This window comes from Ptychodera flava, chromosome 16 (assembly GCF_041260155.1).
Source record: "Ptychodera flava strain L36383 chromosome 16, AS_Pfla_20210202, whole genome shotgun sequence".
NCBI classification, from domain to species: Eukaryota; Metazoa; Hemichordata; class Enteropneusta; family Ptychoderidae; genus Ptychodera; species Ptychodera flava.
The window spans coordinates 21127850-21142566 of record NC_091943.1 but is presented as its reverse complement, the minus strand read 5'-3'; the positions used below and the strand labels follow the sequence as shown (position 1 = coordinate 21142566).

Sequence of the window (14717 nt, the reverse complement as noted above, 5' to 3'; positions counted from 1 at the left end):
AGTAATGATGTCATTGTGCGCAAAATTCTGCGTAGATTGCAGAAGGTTGTGCAATCAGCTGGTCGCCGTATGAATGAATCGTGAGGCAATACTCTCATGTAACATGATCTTGAGACAGCAAAAGTTGTGTATCTTCCGTCGTCTTCCTCATCTTCGTGGTCTCATCGACATGCGGTTTTCAAAAATCATAAACATTTCCACCACAGCAAAAGTTTCGACGATGGAAGCCAACAAGAGCCAACTTCGAACCCTGGTGAGTGTACTAATAAAAACTAATATATCGTGTCTGCTGATCTGTAGCCTTACCATGTGGCGTTGTTTAGGAGTGTTTGATGCCCCCCCCCCCCTTCGAACGCAACACAATCAAGGGAGTGGTTTGGCTGTTGAGGTTTTCCCCTTTGTTTGTTTGTATCTTTTGTCGTAAAATTTATTCCACCATCAACACAGCATGTCGAGTCTACAGGACTGAATACGTAAAGCAATAAAATATAAAGTATAGTTTATAAGGATCAGTAGTTGGTTCTGGGCGGGTTTGAAAAGGTGCGAGTTCCTGTCACCCGTCTGAACACGGTCCCTTTGTGGAGGGACTTCATCTGAAAACACGTGACGTAGTGTTGTCTTTTATGTGGTAAATTGGTACGCGCCCTCTACGTCGGAGAACCCAATTTCACTTCAAGTGGTACCTCAATGATTCTCCAAGGAGTTCCATGTCTCATGTGGACCAACCATAAAGTGTCGCAAAGTATAACAACACAACAGCTAGACTGTCGACAGCCCCTTGCACCATTTCTGTCTCTCACTGGTGTTGTCTCTCACACAAATGACAGTTGGGTGATGTCCAGCTTGCACCTTCACCGCTACGCTTGCAATTCCCCCGACCGTCATATGTGTGAGAGAAAACACCAATGAGCAACAGAAAAGACACAAGGGATTGTCGACATGCAAAGTTAAAAGATGGGTAACTGTTAAAGTTGTTAACATTCCGATAACATAGTTCCCGTTCGCAAACTAGGAACAAATGGTCAATGCATACAATCCTTTCTGGTAAACATATATGCAGATGTTTGTCTGAAGGATTTAAAGACTAAAAAGCAACAAAACTGTTGCAATCAGGAGGTAGTAGGAGTTTGCTAATCACAGTAGTTTGGCGTAGACTTCATGAAGGAGTTTCCCTATTGAAAACATCCATATATTGCACAAGACGCAGAATTCTGAATTGTTAATGTGATTAATGTGCTCTTTTAAAGGATAATGATAATGTTATACGGTAACACCCATACAGCAACAAGACAACTTAGGTTGCTGTAAACCTATCTGCCAGATCTCTGATCTGTTGCAGCATGGAACTGAACAGCAAATCTCCTTTGAGCTTCATGGCTTTTGATGCATTAGATTAATTTATGTTGAAACCGTGCACACAGATTAGCCCCATCCAGTAAAAGAACATAAGTGGCCAGTTTCCAAACTGATACTGGTATCATTGACTCCAGTTTTTGTATATCTACAGATTGTAGGATTAGGGAACTACACAATGCCCAACACAAGGCATAGCATTGGAATGAACCTTGTTAACCACATGGTGAGAGAGCTTCAATCTTCATGGCAGAAGGATAAAGGATGCCTCGGGGATGTTGCCATAGCAACAATTGATGGAGCACATCAGCTGATTTTCCTCAAGCCAAGACTCTTCATGAATGTGAACGGACAAAGTATTTTGAAAGCGGGTGAGGAGGGGTCACTCAACAAGTATCTTTTTGGTAGCTCTCTTCGACAAACCATGGTTTGGCGCAAACCCATTGTTATAACTAGTGATAGTGGACACGTTTACATGGAATATGGGGCGAACAGGTTAAAGCAATGGTCCACGTTGCTGCAGCTGCTATCTTCCTCTCTTTATTTATCAGGAAATGCAATTACACATTCATTGATCAAATATTGTATGTAACTTCATGGAAATCAACTCTACAAAAGTTGAAACATTGTGTGGAAGGAGGTCACACGTAGTCAAAACAATACCTCGCATCCACACACATCATTTGAATGCATCATTTGCAAGCATTTTTGTGCTGATCTGGTGGTGTTGTCTTGACTACATCTGACCTCCTTCCGGACAATGTTTCAACTATGGAAGGGTTGATTTCTTTGATCAACTTTATTACTGCAATACAATATTTACACCTTACAACGTTGGCAACTTTTCAATTTAGACAGTATGTCTAGTTCCTGTAGTGCAAACGTTTCAAAGCAAACCACTGACATCAATACAAACAAATACTGAGTACAAAATTCAGAAGGCAAAATATGCACTTTTTGTATTAAAAGTTGACATATGGTAGGATTTGAGAAGAATTTCGTGAATCATTTCTGTGTCATCAAACCAGATAAAAAGTAGTTGAGCTGTTGAGCAGTGAAGAAATTATGAGGTAACAGTGATCTGGAGGATGTTTGCATCATACGTGATTTGAATTTCACCCATTATCTTTGAAAATTGTTTTCTGTAGGAAAACGATGCTTTCAGCTCTCTTCATTGCTCATAACAAAATGGAAAAAAAAGAATGAAAACAAAGAAAAAAATTGTGAGAAATTTCAATTGAAATTCATTTCCTATTGTCATTTGTAAGGAAAGGAATCTGTTGTTGTTGTTCCATTTTACACTTGTGACTTTTGTATACTTGCAGTGAAAAAGTTCAACATATCTGCTGATGACATATATCTCATACATGATGATCTGGATCTGCCTCTGGGAAAATTCACGATTAAATATGGCGGCAGCGCCAGGTAAGAGGAAACCTTCATGTTCATTTACAATGATTCTGTACCGAATTTGTACCTGATGCATGATCAATAATGTGCACAAATTACATTGAGAGTCAGTCATTTTGTGTCCTGATTGCCTCTAGCCATATAATACCATGTAAAGGCCAAGTTCTCGTAACTTTTTATGATTTTTTCCACTTTTGCTGAATTGTGTGTCAACTGAAAGCTCGCATGCTCCTCCCAAGTATGTTGCAATCACCATCTATTCAGCTTGCCAATTTAGCATGTATACATGTACTAGTTCACATTTGTCTGTTAGTCTAGACTTAATACTCCCTTGACAATAACCATGCAGTTTACACATGTACAGGCTGAGTTGAACAGATGAATGCTGTGTATCTCAACATGCTTTGAGGGAACGGGGTAGACCACGCACCTGTGGTTTACATTAAGAAACAAAAATAGTCAAAAAATCATCAAAAGTTAAGAGTGCTGTCAGTTTAACTTCTGAAATTGTTTTCAGAATGCTTCTGCAGTGTCTCTAATTTACAGACTCTTTCTTAGGCTGAAACACTCACTCAGAAACTGGCTCATCAAGGCTAATTTACTGTTTCATAGAAGAATTCAACCTTTATTAATTCATATTGAGGTCACTATGATATTTTTGTTTAGTTACAAACTGTACAAAAGACTTTGAAAATACAGGGCTGCATCATGCTTTATCTGTTAGATTGACAGACTTTCTCCAAAAGAAAGTTTAAAACATTTATTAAAATTCAACAAGTTATACAGGCCCACATCTCAGTGGCATAGTGTCTCAGTGGTATGGTGATATGAAAAGCATTAACAGCACTTGGGGGGAGGGGGTTCTCATTCCGCTGTCTACAAGAGAAAAAGACATAACTACAACACTCCTAGAAATGCCAAGGATCAGATACTATTGCATAATGTTTCAATTTTCACCTTATAGTATATTTGGCTCCTACGATGTATGCTTCCTTGTAACTTGACCAGTAAGACTGTGAGAACTCTACTTCTATGGATATCACTCCTTTCTTACTTGAATGATGGCCCTCAGAATGTACTTTGCAGAGATATGCCAAATATTACATTTATTTGCATGATTGAACAATGGAAGTACATTTTTTTACATTTGCAGGGGTCATAATGGGGTCAGATCGGCAATGAATTCCCTTCAATCCCAGGTAAATACAACAGATATCTTCCTTTTTTTCTCTGTTAGTGACTTTTTGAAATTGTTTGGTTTTTTTCTGAACAAAATGTTGTGTATGGCAATTGTTTATGTTTGTGCTGTTGTTTCAGTATCTTACACCACCCTATTTCAGCATTGTGTGTGTGTGTGTGTGTGTGTGTGTGTGTGTGTGTGTGTGTGCTTGTTTGTGTGTCAAGAGTGTAATCACATTTACAACAGATAAAATACGATGTCAATTGGTAAATCTGTCAATAAATGGAATGAGAAGTAAAGCAACATAGATTTCTTCATTTTCATCAACAATTTGAAAATCAAGGACCCAACTTTGCCAAGCTATTCCAGTGAAAATTTGCAATGTCTATTCAAGTATGTTGTAAGGTATCCTTTTCAGCACACATCCACATGGCCAAATTTGCCCTTTCAAAAACTGAACTTCTAGAGCCCTTTTCAGTTTTCTGGCCCACAGACTATAAGACTCTAGTCTAGAATACCAGATGCATTGCTCAAGGCTGAGCAAGTGAGTTGTGGAGTGCCCTCATACAGCAGAGCTCCTTTCCAGAGAGAATATTACATGTAAAAGGACAACATGGGTACAAAAAGCAAGTATTTGGCGTTTGCAGTTTTTCCATAGCATTAAACCCGTTCACTGCAATGGTTTGGCCCAAACCCATTGTTATCAATGGTGATTATGGACCTGTTGATAGGATATTCGGGTGAACAGATTAAATGTAAGTAGTTATTTGATGCATGAAATGGGTGTTCTGTCAGTTAAACTCAAATATTCTGGAGTTATCATGGATGCAAGTCTGCATTGTTTGGTTTATGTTTATTAATATCTTTGAAATGAGTGTCCAAGTTTGGTTCGGTAAATGAAAACATTTGGAAATCAATGTGATTTTCTTTGGTAAATGTTGGGATTACGAGGGGAAAATTCTGGCTTGTAAATTTTGTAAGGTCAAAATATTTTCAATGTCTACCATTACAATGAAAACACAAAAGATTTTATATGTTTCAGTCTTGTGTCAAAAATTAGAACATCATCAAGTTCTGCAAGATGTTCAATCCCCTTGGATTCATTTCCCCTTTTCTTTATTTTCATCCAAAATTTTCTTGGTTTTTAATATGCAGCCATAAAAACATGAAAGTACTCATGTTCATCCTTTTAGATGATTAGCATTACAGTTGCGTTACATGGTGTTGATTACCGTATGTTTGATTATTATTTAGTCATAAATCTTCAATCACAGATATGTTGACAATCAATATCAAAAGTTTTCAACATAGTTACCATATGATTATTTTTTTGAAAAAGATAAATTACCTACATAAACTGTGAATGTGTCAAAATTACAATTCATTTCCCCTCACTTTGTTGGATGAGTGTGAGCGCCCTCTATCGGTAGCTTTTTGTTGATCCACAAGTGTGGATTTTTAGCTCATATTTGGTTTTATATATAAATACCAAAAAGAGCTTATATGATGAGTCTGAGTGGCGTCTGTATGTCTGTATATTTGTGGGTATGTGCAGATATATGTCCGTCACACACAAAGGCTCCCATACCGCCAAAGCTACCGTCTCAGTATTTGGTGTACAGGTAGATGTAGGGGTTGAGATGTGAATTTGTTCAAATGAACACATCAGTGTCAAAAATGTGCAAATGAGGTAAGAAAAAGGGAAATACTGCAAGTGTGCAGGAGTGGTGGCAGTGAACTGAATCAGCCCACACATCTGAATAAGAGGATTTTGACCTTTAACCTATTTGTATGCAGGGTACCTATTATGTTTGGGAGTGGTAGCAGTAACTGAAACAGCTAATTGTTCATTTCCTGTCATTGTTTATGAACTGTGACATATTAACAGATCTGCTGAAACCATATGGATGTCTACTTTTGTACATCCATGGTAGAAAGATTCTCTGCTATGCATGTCGCTAAAGTTGACCTTCAGTATCTAAAGTTTCAGACCTATTTTACTTTTGTCATTCTTAATTTTCTGGTTTAATTATTTCTTGTTGTTTTTCTGGTTGTACTGTGCAGAAATTGTCATAACATCAACGTATAATTTTCCTGCACTGAACAGATAGAAATAACACTTATTGTTAATCTCTGGTATGTACCAATTCTGATCAAATTTGAGTGACACCATATAATTGCGGTATTTTTTATTTAACTCGAGCGCTCACGGAAAAGTTGCATCTGAAAGACTTTTTTCCGCCAATTTGATTTTTACAGATTAGCAGTGTCTAAATAAAGTTAATCGGTCATAAGTCTTTTGTCATAGCAAAGGTGAACAGAGACTGTCAAAGTATCATCAACAAATAAATACAGCATTGTGTCGAAAGATGGGCTCCTTGCGTTGCACCATGGAGGTAGTAGAGAAGGAGTCACAACTAGGCGGAGATCAAAGGGACCATGTGTTTTGCCGCTGTTTGCCTTACTAACTACTCCATTAGCACCAACGGGACTTGCGAACGCGTTTTCTCGGATTTAGGAAACAAGATTAAGTTCGTTAGGGTCGTTCGGGTGTTTCGGCCGTCCCTCGGCAGTTGACAGATCTTCAAACATTGGCGTCACGTGTCCAAGCGTCGCGTCGGGAAGTTCGAGTCGTTCCACTGATTTTGATGTACACGATGTTAAAGAGGTCGAGGAACAGATAATTGAGGAAAGGAGCTTTGCATCTGCAAAGGCACGGAGACTGAGTTGATGATAGCTTGCGATCACCAAAAAAAATGCCATACATCGTAGAGCAGCATTGTTACTGTAAAACGCCAACTTTTTCCAAATCCAGTTCTTGGTTCTTGCCGTGTTTATCATGTTGTACTTGCATTAATGATAAGGTTAAATAGGAAAGCATAGCTTTTAACTGCTACGTCCATGACTTTAATGAATGGTCGCGATATATAAACAACACGTACGATGCATTGAAACAAAGCGTCGCAACGTCGCCTATGGCGTCGCTGGCGTCGCGTCATAAACACCCGGGAAACGCTACAAGTTTAACCCACGCTCACGGCAGTGCTGCAGTCCGCTGCACCATACTCAGTACATGATTGAAAAGTTCGTGATCAGAACTTTCATTCTAACAAGGAAAGGTTCCTGCGATCGAATGTAAAGTATATAAAAAACGACGTTAAAATTACCAAGATTTTGAGAATGAAAAACTTAAATTCCTTGTAACTTCACTTTTCGTGGACGGAACGTGTCGGTTCTTACACTATCATGACGCACTTGACCCAAGCTACGCAAATACAGTCTTTGCGCATGCCTTATGACACTGTGGAGAAACTGAGTCGCATTAGCAAACCAAGGTTAATTTCACTCGGTTCGGTTGCGAAGGTACCGTCGGCAACGCAGATGGCGGGAAAGGGGTGTTAAACAATGGACATAAAGGGATTAAACCAATGGTGCACAATAGTAATAAACGTAATTATCTCAGTTGTGACTCCTTCTCTACTACCTCCATGGTTGCACCTTCAACTTTTGCCTTTACAGATAGTTGTGGGCTCATGTGAGACATTTGCTGTGAAAATATGACCGACCCCCAATGTCTTGGAACTGTAATCTGGACTTTCAAAATATTATTAGCAAGTAAATCCATCATAGAACATGTCAGTTAATCAAGCACTAGGTTGATCCAGGTAACGTAAATTGTATAGATAGCAATATAAATATGAAGAACAACTTAAAAGAAGGCTTCATATACAGGTGAGATCTTGCACACAGGAGGAAGAACCTTGTGTTATGTAGCCATATTGAATCTTGAGGCCCTTGGCAGTAAAGTGCGCCATCAACGTTCAATCAGAGCTTTTCTAAAAGCAGCCTCAACGCACGTTGTCTCCGATCGAGATTTACGAATTATGAACATGAGCATTTAACATACTAATTGATACTGGGAAAAAATCAATGTGTCCTGATGGCCACTGATGTCCATCAGATATTGAGGGATTCGAAATTGATGCATGAGACACTGATGAGAATTGTTGAAAAGAATGTTGTCCTTGTTGTTTGTTCAATCAAAATATACGTATGCAATAGACTTATGCTTTTCATTGATTTTTCCGACCTTTCGAATACATTCACAGATTTCTATAGCCAAATATCAGACGCTACAGAAAGTACCCGATTACTTGGAAAAATAAATCAAGAAAAAGACATGAAAAGCAGCGTTGCCGTTTTGTATTCTTCATGCAGCGCAGCCACACCAGGAGTTCATTCACAGATCAATCTCTGCTTTGTTCAGACTCGTTGCCGTCGGATTTAAGAACAGACGTGATTCACCTTAAGTGATAATCTGAACTTTTTTCCGACCTCGACTTTGCTACAAGGTCAGTTCATCTCAGGTCAAGGGCGTACGATTAAACACATGTATGTAGGTCGCAGCAACACTTGTTTTTCAATCCCGGTGTGTATTACTCACCGACGTTCATTGACTGGGTGTCTAGTTGACCCAGATGACGTCATTAAAATAGGGGTTCGATGAAATCGGTCAAGTATGCGTACTGTACTAGTTCGGTTCAGCAATACATCGAAATACCCGATGTAAGTATTTCAATAAAAACGGTGCAGTTTTTTTTTTATCAGGGTGTACAGAATGTACGCGATATCGGAAAATAATCCGCAACAGTACAGCCAAATTGTGAGATTTGCCTTTCTGTATTCAAAATTACACCCACATATCGTCCCCGTGTTCTTTTGAATTGGTCCACATTCATAATTCATGATGTCAGGCCTGCAAGTAAAAATTAGTAGCATGAAAATCAGACGATTTCACATCCTATCTTAGAAGGCGGGTTACTTTGTAATTTCTTTCTCGATAAATAAGTTAGGGAGTTGAACTCCAAATGGCACACGTCACATCAACAAGAATATACGAGCGTACATAGACATATGCCCTAGTACGCACACATATTTTAGTCTTTGTTAAAATCGGTTGTGGCAAGCATCCACCCACAGCTAAAAGTGACTCATATAAAATCTTTTGTAAAAGTAACCTGCATTTTTCGCCAGCCGGTTTGCAGTAATGTATAGTCCAGTGTTTCGCTATCACTTCCCATCATAGATCGAATATAAATATAATGTGTCAGGCGCAGATATTTGTGTATTAAATTTAGACTAGGGCAGGCACGCTTTCCGCTATGTTTATCTTCCGTGATGGCGCAAATTTGTACGAAACGAAACCGATGTATGGTACATTGATAAAATAGGTCGCACTTTTCAGAAGTTCACATTGGAAATCTAGAGGTGACCTGTAAGAATTGACTGTCAGGCGTGGTTGCTCGAGTGATATGTCATAAGTTACAAGGCGAGACGGCTTCTTCCCGAGCAGCACATTAATTTCAAAAAAGTACTCGTGACCGAGAATTCGTGTTATCTAGATCACAGCGCAATTCGACAATTATGCGTCCCTCAACTCGGAAATTCGAGAATCTTAGCTATCATTCCATAATTTTGTAAAGAACAACAAATTTGACGCAAAGTCCCGATCAGTTTCACTTAAAAAATTCCTAACAAACTTACACTATCTCTGCCATATCATTTGAGAAAACTATCTGCACGGGCTCACCTAAAATACATCTGTGCGCTTACATTTGATGAGGTCATGCTAAAAATAATTTTAAAAAAATACCAGAGGAAGCACGACTCACTTTATTCCACCCTGATTAGTTCATTTAGCAGTTGACCCACTTCGTGCGACACTTGTCGTGAAAGATCGCAGAACAATTTGTTTCAATAATTGCTTACGTTTATATTTCCTGGTAGTGACAATTTAAAGTTTACGCCTACCCGGATTCTTTACCAGTGTGCAGTTAATGTATCACGACTATTTGATTTAAAATATTGCGTATCTTTGTCGATGCAGGCAATCCTCCGTTTTGTATTTTACACGCCGGCTCGACTATATACCTCGAACAATTTTCAAGACACATCCCTACTGTCGGAATTTTATTCTTTAGGACAAGTCACAGCAATATAGTTTTTCGAACATTAACCTATGTTCTTGGTTCAACGACATCAGACAGGGTTAAAAGCAGTTGTTGAACTTTGTACAGCAAAGGTGTGATTTCATCCATGTTTGTTAATTTTGCTCAATGTGATTAGCGGTCACTGAGTCAAATTAAGGCCGCCCTGACATACTTCCGAAGTTGTGGACAATCTATTTTTTCGGAGGGGCGTCGGTGTGGTTTAAGGAAATTTAATTTCTGGCTGTTCAGACTTCGGGTCAAACCTGTTTCTTTAAATTTGACATTTTAGAAGCACATGGCAAAAATTGTCTGAACACGTAGCTACGTAGAATAATGATGCAATGCAAGGTTTATGCCTCACAGTTCGTTATATCTTTCTTTCATCTGCAAAGTAAAATAACTTTCCTACCATTGAGAATAAGATGCTACGAAATTCCCAAGGAAATTTAAAGCTTGTCTTAGTCGTCCTTTTAATCGTCGTTTTCTGCATCTCCACAGTGGGCCTGTCTCGTACTGTTCGTTGGCTGCACAGGGCAGCAACATACATCCCCATGATTAAATGGAAAGGTCCACCAATTCTACGCTTACGATTTTAGGTTCATATTGGACTTTTTTTTCTCCGGGGGTTCAGTCATATCTGGTCAGTGCGACCTTTTTCTCTGATGTCACCGATATTAGGCCATATCACTATCACGGCAGTTTGTCAGACAGTCGCGCGTAAACACCGGCACAGTTCCTGCTCAAGTCCGGTCGGTCAATAAAAGTGTCACGATCAGCTGATAGTTTACGTGACACGCAACGCATTCAGCGATGCCTCGCCTATACTCAGCCATTATATAAAAATTAAATAAGGAAACGCAATTCTTTTGTCGCTGAACTAATCGTGTGGTGAATGGACAGGCTATATCGATTTGCATGGGTTAATTGAGAAAGTACATGAATTTCAGATCCCGTTTATCTGAGATCTCTTCACGTAAAGGGTAGATAAATAGAGACTTACATGAATTAATGAGTCTGCTCTGCTGTCCTGAAAGTATGCCATTTCTAGAGACGTGTATTTTTTCTAAGTATATTGTAACTCAGTATATTTTCACTCTATCGATGACGATGTTGAGCCCTAAAGAAATCGAGTCGGGCAAGGATTTATCTGCTGTGGATGTCTGGTCTTTATATGTATTTGTTCTGAACTTGTAGTTCTAAAATTGCGAAATGTAATTTTAGTCCCGTTTTCCGTGTCGCGCGTTATGCTGATCATGCGCAAAGCTTCTTGTAGTATACTATCCTCAGTCGTGCTCCATGTCAACCAGGGCCTGAAGAACATCTTTACTGCAAATTTGCCTTTATTCCTGCTCATGCTATGTCTGTATGTATCTGGGTTGGAATCAGTAAAATGTTGATCGCAGGGGAAAGGAGCGATACCGTTTAAGGAGGGGGATATTGTGCAAGCGTTGTATGTTGTGATATTTATGAATCGCTCGTCGAGTCGATTTGGCTTCAGTGAGAACCGCGCCAAAATTTATTGACGTCCCAATGTCACGTGATTGCTAAATTATATCGGCGGGGAAAATAGAAAGTAGAGCGTCTTTGCCTCGGGGCCGTCAGCTTTCAGAGATTTTTATCTAAGAACGGGGTCGCAAGGAACGGGGACACGTCGGATTAAAACATGAACTCTTGCCCGTACATGCAACTCCGCAAGTCGAGTTATATAGGGTCCCTGCTGTAACAGGTCCGACGTTCATAAAGGAGGTCGATATTCTCTATCGGGGATGTAGGCCACGGATGAGCTTCGTTTTCGTTATCCGGTCGTCGTTCTGCACGAATAATTGGGCAGAGACGAGTCATTTCGTTTGGCGCCAGCCAGTGAATTTTAATAGGGATAAAAAATCTCCCGATTATTCATGATGTCAGTGGACTCTTCATGAGGTGAGACGCGTCGTTCGCTCTCCCTAACACGGAAACTTTGAAGCTGATTGTATGATAACGACCACGGATTTTCTCGTTATCTGTGTATTGGCTGAAGATGATAAAGGGGATAAATTGTCTCGTCTAGGTTATCACTTTCTAATTACTAAAAGGTGTTTTTCAAGGAAAAGTGACTGTAAAATCTCTGATCCTCTCATCACGGCTTGTAGGGAAAGTGTCTTTCCCAGGGATAACTTTTTAGATATGGATAAACTTTATACTTTGTAGTGCGCTATCACGAATGCACAGATTGAGGTGAAATTTTCGAAATTAAAAATAAGCCGAGCTAGGTGGAAATCAGAACGTCAAACGTTGTTACGTGTACGTGTCACGGACTTTCCAATATGACCCAATACACTAATAAACCACAGGTTTTAGGGATACATTTGGTGTGTGTTTCTGTCGAAAATCAAACGTCAGTTCAGAACATACCTTTCGCATATAGTATAACATTTATCGAATATTTGTCATATTAATATTTTTATCACGCGTCCAGTAGCAGATCCAATGGTTTTGATCTTGGACTTTGAAAGTCGTCCGTGTGAACTAAAAGGGCACATTCATCTAAGACCTGATTAATGGGTTTTTGCTCTTCAAAACCGACAACATTGAAAAAGTACTGAACCCTTAAAGTTCCATTAGCTGTATCTTCTGGCGATTTTTCCGTTAGTTTTGATTGAAATGATCGCTGGCTCATGTTGAATAGCCTGTCAAATAACAGCGAATCGCATATTATTCGGAAACATTACGTGCCCTACAACTAAATAACATGTGATTTTACAACGAAAATTTCAATTTTTGTCCGGACAGAAATACAAACTCTGTTGACACGCGGATTGCAATGTAGGCATTCTTCTGCACCTGCGCGAGCCATTTACAGCAATTTCAAAATAAATATTCATTACTTATGCCCGGTACTTACGTCGTAGTCCATTGTCCGAGCACGTTGCGTAGCCAGATGTCTGGCAATCCACAACGCAATGTTGTTTTGATCCCGCAATAAACGTAAACTTGTACATCTCGCGTGATCGCGGCGTCACCATATCTGCGTTCTCTCCAGCACGCTGAGCATGCCAGACGTCAACAAACGAGCTCGGAAGGGCAACACGTTTGAACAAAAATTAGCAGTTTTATGTGGCTATAACATCACTAATCATGTTTGTTTCTTCGTAAAACAACATTTTGCAACAAATATGAGCCTCCAACATAGAATTTTCCGAGGTAAAAAACGGTCAAAAGTTACAAATAATGGCCCTTTAATTAGTGTGTAACATTTTTTCCTTGTTCTCTTGGCTAAAATCGTGCTGGAAATCGCTTCCTAATTGAACCCTGGAAGTGAAACGATCCAACATAGCCCAGCCTCCAAATCATTGCATGGGAAATGGCGGTCTATAGGCAGAACGCTAAAAAAGAACTGCTCCCGTGCTGATTCTGTCCTGGTACACAGTGAACCGTTGATCAGAAAAGCCGCCAAAGTCTGTTTTTCAAAACGTCTTTGATGTCTAAAGGCGATGATTTTACGGAGGAATGGACATTTCTCAAACCAGTGATTGCCCCAAATATCTGCATTATGTAATGATTTGCTGTCATCTCAAAACTGTACATAGATGTCGTATCTTATTTATTTATTTATTTATTTATTTATTTATTTATTTATTTATTTATTTATTTATATGAAATTTATTTATTTATTCATTTGTTATGCAGAATAAATCCATATATTCACAAACAGGCAACCTTACAGGCAAACAAACTTGTCCCTTACAATGGTAACCATTCAGGCAATATTGTCTCTGTACTCGTTCGACCATTACACTGCAAATTTGAATCTCTGCTATCTCTGCATGAAAATTGTGGTGATTGTGTGTTTTGTTTTTGCACCAGGGAGTTCCGAGTCAGGCATGGTATTGTCTGGGCGCCCATCCGAACTTTTTTCAGGCGCCAATGAAATTACATTTCCCAGTTTCCTCTAGGTAGATTAATCCATTGTCATTAGCAGGGTTGTTATGTGAACATGTGTTATGATTTAGGATACTCGGGATGTGCAGTGTACTCCCCTCCCCGCCACATAGTGGTATCGTCTTTTAGATTTGCATCTCCAGTATACAATGCAAGATCCGAGGTACATGAATATTCCACATTGATTAAGGGTCATTAGCATAGAATTTAATACCGAAACAATGCTCATTAGTGTAATCTGCATATTTGAATATCATATACCTCGCATCTTGCACTAATAGATCTCCAGCAGCATGTGGGGCCGATTTTTCCGACCAAGTATCGTTACCGCATTGTTATCTCCATTCTTTCAAAGTTTCCTAGTTGGTACTAAAATGTAACAACGAACAGGAATATGTTCGATTCTAACAAAACTTCTCCGTTTTCCCAAATAGGACCTGTAAGTTCTATTTTGACGTTACACTTAGATGCAATTGTGGGAACGTCAAAAATCAATTTGTGTTCAATCACTTGCTTAGGCTAAATACGAAGGAAGGATGAGAAAAGAATTGTTCTGATTATTCCCGCCATCTTTATTGTAAAAATGTTCTTGTTACTCTCAAAGGCAAAGGAAAGGGTCTGAACTCACCTAATGGCAGCAAAATCACTTCATATGTGGAAATCAGAAAAGGCATGTTCTTTACCAAAACCAAAGCATATCTAATTTCATGATTAGCATGGCAACATATCGTGCACGATTTTGCACGTGTATGTAATGATATAGTAACCAGCATGCTCTGCGGCAACGTGAATAAAATATGTCGCAAATATTCTTTTTAGTTGTATTTTAAAATATCTCACAAACATATTCATTTCGACCAATG

The 14717-nt window shown here is 39.1% G+C and overlaps 2 protein-coding genes across 2 annotated transcripts in view; one reads left to right on the top strand and one right to left on the bottom strand.

Annotated features, from left to right (window-relative positions):
- Positions 1–14717, bottom strand: part of LOC139114265 (estradiol 17-beta-dehydrogenase 8-like) — an 84563-nt gene that overhangs the window by 24885 nt on the left and 44961 nt on the right. The gene's annotated exons all lie outside the window — the stretch shown is intronic.
- LOC139114261 (probable peptidyl-tRNA hydrolase) overlaps positions 28–14717 on the top strand; it is a 30447-nt gene continuing 15757 nt past the window's right edge. The window contains exons 1-4 of the mRNA XM_070675854.1: positions 28–253; positions 1508–1724; positions 2679–2778; positions 3917–3962. Coding sequence (XP_070531955.1) covers positions 74–253; positions 1508–1724; positions 2679–2778; positions 3917–3962 — 543 coding nt within the window. The 5' untranslated portion in view covers positions 28–73. The remainder of the gene's footprint in view (positions 254–1507; positions 1725–2678; positions 2779–3916; positions 3963–14717) is intronic.